Source organism: Pelodiscus sinensis, chromosome 1, assembly GCF_049634645.1.
Source record: "Pelodiscus sinensis isolate JC-2024 chromosome 1, ASM4963464v1, whole genome shotgun sequence".
Classification (NCBI taxonomy): Eukaryota; Metazoa; Chordata; order Testudines; family Trionychidae; genus Pelodiscus; species Pelodiscus sinensis.
In genome coordinates, this window is record NC_134711.1 from 283393920 (window position 1) to 283400145 (window position 6226).

General features: G+C 52.6%; 1 protein-coding gene across 1 annotated transcript; it reads right to left on the bottom strand.

Moving 5' to 3' along the window:
- Positions 1–482: 482 nt before the first annotated feature.
- On the bottom strand, positions 483–5824 carry LOC102455952 (protocadherin-8-like). Its single transcript, XM_006119374.2, has 5 exons — positions 3428–5824; positions 2797–2864; positions 2569–2702; positions 1670–1756; positions 483–1196 (listed from the first exon to the last, which is right to left on the bottom strand). The coding sequence occupies exons 1-5, from the start codon at positions 5822–5824 to the stop codon at positions 817–819; spliced, it is 3066 nt and encodes a 1021-aa protein (XP_006119436.2). The 3' UTR covers positions 483–816.
- Between the last annotated feature and the right edge of the window lie 402 nt (positions 5825–6226).

Sequence of the window (6226 nt, forward strand, 5' to 3'; positions counted from 1 at the left end):
AACTTGTGTATGTCTGCCCTACAATTAGACACCTACAAGTAGAAGTGAAAAACACACAGCTGGCCCATGCCAGTTTCATTAGACTCGTGGACGTGACCTAAGGGGCTATTTAATTGCATTGTAGTCTTTTGGGCTCAAGCTGGAGCCCAAGCCCTCAGACATTACCCCTTCACAGGGTCTTAGAGCCTGGGCTCCAGCCCAAGCCCAAATATCTACACTGCAATTAAACTGCTCCTTAGCTTGAGCCCCCAAACCCAAGTCAACTATCCAGGCCATTCTTGTGTAATTCTCTGTAGTGTAGACCTAATGCTTCTATCCTGCTTCATATATACAAGGGTCTGCCTTGTATCCAGTTACAGGATTGGCACCTAAATTTGTGTTTACTATTTGACAGTTAACACAAATATAACAGGTGGATCATCTGATAAATCAGGAAATAAGTATTTCATAAGAAACAAAACAGACACAGGTACACATTTACCTTTAAAATGTACATCTGCACTGTTTATTTACATGAATTGTTTCAATATAAAACATAAATCTTTGCTTTACCTCACCCCCTTTTTAGCAGCAGTCACTACGTCCTTTAATTTTTTATTCTTTTTTTTTTGTTTGTTTGACTCTTTGGTAAATAAAAAGGACAAATTTAGAAGGATGATTTGTCTAGACATTGATTGCTTTTGCCATAATTTAAAGTGATATTTGATTTTTGAGTGGGATTTCATTTACGAATTTCAGCTGGTAACATTTACACATAAACACAAACACATTGAGTATATCCCCAATGACAGCCATGTAAAGAAATCCTAAACTATGTCAGAATGATGTTGCTATTTCAGAGGCATTTGGGAAGAAAGTATTCGGGGGAGGGTGATTTAGTCCTTTATACTGTCTTGATAGACTGGTTGGTGACACTTCTGACCCACCATTTAGAACTCTTTCATACACACTTTGTAGTCTTTCAGTTTTAGGAATATTAACTTGATAACACTCTTTCAGTTTTGCCTGTTGTGGAAGAAAATGAGACTTTTCAAGCTGAACCATGGGCTGATAAATTGGAGTTGTAGAATATGCAATCACATAATCACTTTCACAGTGCAATGGGATGGTTTTACTTGTTTGGGACTGGTGGGCATACAAGCTACAGTATCTTTCTGTGTCCTTATAAGTCCTTCCAGCCATACAGACTGCAGTACCTGAAAGAGAAGTAATATTTTAACAATCACACTTTTTTCCTGGAATACAATATCAGAAGAGAAATATCAAATTTCCATAAGAGTGGGTTGAATAAATTACTTTCACCAGCATTATGAAATTAAACCTGTTTATTTCTACCAAAAAAATTATATATTGAGAAAATTATATCCACACTTCTGTGATTATTTTAAGGAGCAGATTCCCAATGATTTCAATGGGAGCAACAGCAAGTCCTAAAATTAGACTTGGCTCCTTCAAAGAAACACTTACACATATGAGTAACTGAACCCAATCTGAGAACAAGTTTTCTAAGATCAGGCTTTATTAATAGCTAAGCCAGTGTGATATATAAAGGATTCAACGAGTAATTTATCTGAAAACATTTTACTTTTTAAAAGCCCAAACATTTGGTAGGCACTTTACAGAAAGACAGGGGTCTAACATTCCAAAAGCGACAAATGACTTTGAGTACCTATTTTGGGATGCTCAGCTTGAGACACCATAAAGTAGGGAAACAGCACTTTCTGCAAATGGGCTCCTTTAATGTGTGCCAAGTTACCTAAACATTGAAGATCCTAAAGTCAGTCACATTTTGGTAAATTTAGGCTAGAAGACCCAAATCTCTACTGAATCATTACAGTTTCATCCCTGAGCAACTCCATTGATTACGGAAGTGATCATTTGGCTCTGGTGAGGCCACATCTGGAGTATTGTGTCCAGTTCTGGGCCCCCCACTACAAAAAGGATGTGGACGCATTGGAGATGGTCCAGCAGAGGGCGACCAAAATGATTAGGCGGCTGGAGCGCATGACCTATGAGGAGAGATGAGGGATTTGGGTTTGTTTAGTCTGCAAAAGAGAAGAGTGAGGGGGAATTTGATAGCAGCCTTCAACTTCCTCAAGGGAAGTTCCAAAGAGGATGGAGAAAGGCTGTTCACAGTAGTGATGGATGGAAGAACAAAGAGCAATGGTCTCAAGTTACAATGGGAGAGGTCTAGATTGGATATTAGGAAAAACTATTTCACTAAGAGGGTGGTGAAGCACTGGAATGGGTTACCTAGGGAGGTGGTGGAATCTCCATTCCTAGAGGTTTTTTAGTCTCGGCTTGACAAAGCCCTGGCTGGGTTGATTTAGTTGGGATTGGTCCTGCCTTGGGCAGGGGGCTGGACTTGATGACCTCCTGAGGTCTCTTCCAGCTCTATGATTCTATGAATGGCCCAGCGATTCAAGTCTATGATCTCTGCCCCAAAAAGCTTACAATCTAATGTTACAGTCTTTGTTAATACTAGGTATAGTTAAAGGGATGCCATTATAGTTTAACTGTGTTTTTATACATATTGCCATAAAGAGATTAAAGCTAAATTATACTTACCAACTTGCTTTTCAGCTACCTGTGAAGGTGGTTTCTTTAACCCCTCCCCACTGATATCAGAAGCACTATCATTAAACTCGCTATCTCCTTTCCCACTGTCTTGCACACTAAACTGATCAGGAGTTGAATGGGAGCTGAAAGCAAAAAGAACCAATTAGTGTACTCTGCCTGAATGTGAAATTCTATAAATGTCCCAAAATATTAAATGTAGGGAAAACACTAATTTACCTTAAACTTGAAGCAGACTCATGCTCTTGCCAAGGAGATGGCGGGTGAAAAGGAACAAGATCGTGACCCTGGCAAAAGGAAGAAATAGCCACGTTAGTACTTTTGCATCCCTCAATACAAAAGTAGCCCAACAATAATTCAAAGAAAAAGCTTACTTAAATTGATATAAAATGGGATGCTAACACATGAGGCAATAAAAATAATAATTGCAACAAATAGCAATAAATCATAGTCAAAACATATCAACTAAAACACATGACATCTCTATAATAATACTTAGCTGTGATCTCAAAACACTTTTCATCTGTAGATCTCAAAACACTTTTCAAAGGGGATGCATAACCTTATTCCTATTCTACAGATAGAGAAACTGAGATATAGAGAGGTAAAATATAGGCAGTAACTCAGTGGCAGAACCAGAAAACAGATGCAGCTCTTCAGATGCCAAATCCAGTGTCCACTATATCTTTAATAACACAGATCTAGTTCTCCTAAGATAAAAATGTCCTGCTATGAATCAAACTGAATTGTCAAGGTGACATCTGTCATGGCAAGCACTTACTGAAGATTTCTGAACATTTAAAAGATGAATGCGTTGCCAAGTGGCTGAAAAGAAATCAGGGGTGCTTACCTGGGAGTCGCTGCCCTTGACTTTCCCTTCTTGGACATGATGACACAAGGACTCTCTGCTACAGTCCTCAGCCTGGAAAGTGTCACTGGGGCGGTCAGACGGGGTGGTAACTGAGAGCGGGCAGAGCTCTGCCTGGCCCGGGGAGGAGTTCCCTGAGTGGGGGCCTGAGCCCTGCAGCAGCTTACGTTGGAAGTGCATCTTGTTTCTCCGGCAGGTGGAGGCCACGGCGAGGATAGCGACCAGCAGCACGCCGCAGCCTCCGGCCAGCACCGCGATGAGCACCACGGAGAGGTCCAGGCGGCGCTGCAGCGGCCGCTCCTCCGCCGCGGGCTGCACCAGCACGATCTCCGCGTTAGCGGGCAGCGTGTCCGTGGGGAGGAGCCGCACCGCGGCCGTGCAGGACAGCGAGGGCCGCCCGCCGTCGTGCACCGCGACCACCAGGGAGAAGGCCGCGGCCGGGGCCCCTGCGGGCAGCCGCCTGCGCAGGGCCAGCTCCCCGCGCTCGGGGCTCATGGCGAAGAGCGGGTGGGCGCCGCCCAGGAGGGAGAAGACGAGCCTGGAGTTCGCGCCCTGGTCGGCGTCGCGGGCGGCGAAGCGGGCGAGGAGGAAGCCCGGGGGGGCGGCGGCGGGCAGCAGCAGCTCGGCCGAGCCGTTGGCCAGCGGCGGGGCGGTGATGACCGGGGCGTTGTCGTTCTGATCCGCCACCCGCAGCCGGAGGCGGGCGCGCTGGCACCGCGGCGGGGCGCCCCCGTCGCAGGCTTCGATCTCCGCCTCCACCAGCGGCAGCGCCTCGCAGTCCAGGGGCTGCCGGGCGCAGACGGCGCCGGTGGCCGGGTCCACGGAGAGGTAGGTGGAGACGGGGGCGCCCAGCACCTGGCTCTCCAGCAGCCGGTACAGGACCTTCCCGTTGCGGCCCAGGTCGGGGTCGCGGGCCACCACGGTGGCGACGTAGGCGCCGGGCGGGTTGTTCTCCAGCAGCGCCACCTCGTAGGCGGGCTTGGCGAAGCGCGGCGCGTTGTCGTTCTCGTCGCTCACGCGCACCGTCACGTGCCGCACGGTCTTGAAGGGCGGCGCGCCCAGGTCCTCGGCCACCAGCGTCAGGTTGTACTCGGCGACGCGCTCGCGGTCCAGCGGCGCGGCGGTGACGAGCACGTAGCTGTCGGCGTAGGCGCGCTGCAGCGCGAAGTGCTCGTGCCCGTAGAGGGCGCAGCGCACCTGCCCGTTGGGGCCCGAGTCCCTGTCCGAGGTGCTGACCAGCGCCACCAGGCTGTCGCGCGCCGCCGCCTCGCTGACGTAGGCCACCCCGGCGCCGGCGGGGGCGCCGCTCAGGGGGCTGACGCTGATGCCCGGCGCGTTGTCGTTCACGTCGGCCAGGCGCACGATGACCCGGCACGTGGCCGCCAGGGGGCTGGCGCCCCGGTCCTGCGCCTGCACGTCCAGCTCGTAGGTCCGCTGCCGCTCGTAGTCCACCGGGCCCTCCAGCGTGAGGCGGCCCGAGCGCGGGTCCAGCCGGAAGAGCCGCCGCGCCTCGGCCGGCACCTGGCTGCCGAAGCCGTAGACGATCTCCCCGTTGGGCCCCTCGTCGGGGTCGGCCGCCGCCAGCTCCAGCAGCAGCGAGCCGCGCGGCGCGTCCTCGCCCAGCTCCACCGTCACCGCGGCCTGCGGGAAGGCCGGGCTGTTGTCGTTGGCGTCCAGCACCCGGACGCTCACCGTGGCCGTGCCCGCGCGGGCCGGGCTGCCGCCGTCCTGCGCCACCAGCTCCAGCGTGTAGGCGGCCTGGCGCTCGCGGTCCAGCTCCTGCAGCAGCACCAGCGCGGCGCTTTTCCCGCCGTCCGCCCGCGCCTGCGCCTCGACGCCGAAGTGGCTGTTGCGCGAGAGCTGGAAGCGCTGGACGCCGTTGGAGCCCGCGTCCGGGTCCAGGGCCAGCTCCAGCGGCAGGCGGGTGCCGGGCGCGGCGCTCTCGGACACCTCGAGCGGGATGTGCGCCTGGGGGAAGCGCGGCGCGTTGTCGTTGATGTCCCGCACCTCCAGCTCCACGTGCACCAGCCGGTACTGCCCCTGCCACAGGCTCACCACGTCGAACGCCAGCAGGCACTGCGGGGCCGCGCCGCACAGCCGCTCCCGGTCCAGGCCCGCCTCGCCCACGCTCAGCTGCCCGTCCGCCTCCCGCACCCGCACCAGCGAGCTGTTGCTGAACTGCTCCATCAGCCGGAAACCGCCCAGGGGTCTGTCCCCGGCGCGGGGCTGCCAATCGTCCCGCAGCGCCCCAATGACTGTACCAGGGGCTTCTTCCTCGTCGATGCGGTATCGGACTATCTCACTCAGGCCCCCTGCCACCAGGAGACACAGCAGCGCAGAACTTAGCCCCGCTTTGGGCAATGTGAGAGTAGGAGACATAGCCTCTGAGATCTTACCGCACACCCTCGCTCACCCCCAGATCCACTAGCAATTTGAGTTTTAGAAGCTTTAAAAATGCCAGATAAGAAAGAGATCGAACGCCCCGCACTCCTGAATCCACAGACCGATCACTGTTCCCCCCTTAAGCACATCCGGGCAGACTCAAAACTTGCTGTGTGATTGGTGCCTGAACTCTGTAAGGAGCTCTGTGTGCTCCAGTCTAGAGCTCTCCTTTTTGCTCCCTTCAGCACCCTTCTCAGAGGTTATATATATAAGGGTATGCAAATCAGCGTCTTCCCTGACCAATCTTCTGATCCCTGTGCACACCAGAGTCAGAGAGCCCCCTGCACCAACTCTGTGGGACATTCCCCCAATAAATTAACAATATGTCAATTATGCATG

Coding starts and splice junctions, on each gene's coding strand:
- LOC102455952 (XM_006119374.2), bottom strand. CDS start 5,824: ATGTCTCCTACTCTCACATTGCCCAAAGCGGGGCTAAGTTCTGCGCTG. Junction 2,865..3,427: donor TCAAGGGCAGCGACTCCCAG/GTAAGCACCCCT, acceptor TCCTTTTGCCAG/GGTCACGATCTTGTTCCTTT. Junction 1,197..1,669: donor AGCTGAGCATCCCAAAATAG/GTACTCAAAGTC, acceptor CTTCTCTTTCAG/GTACTGCAGTCTGTATGGCT.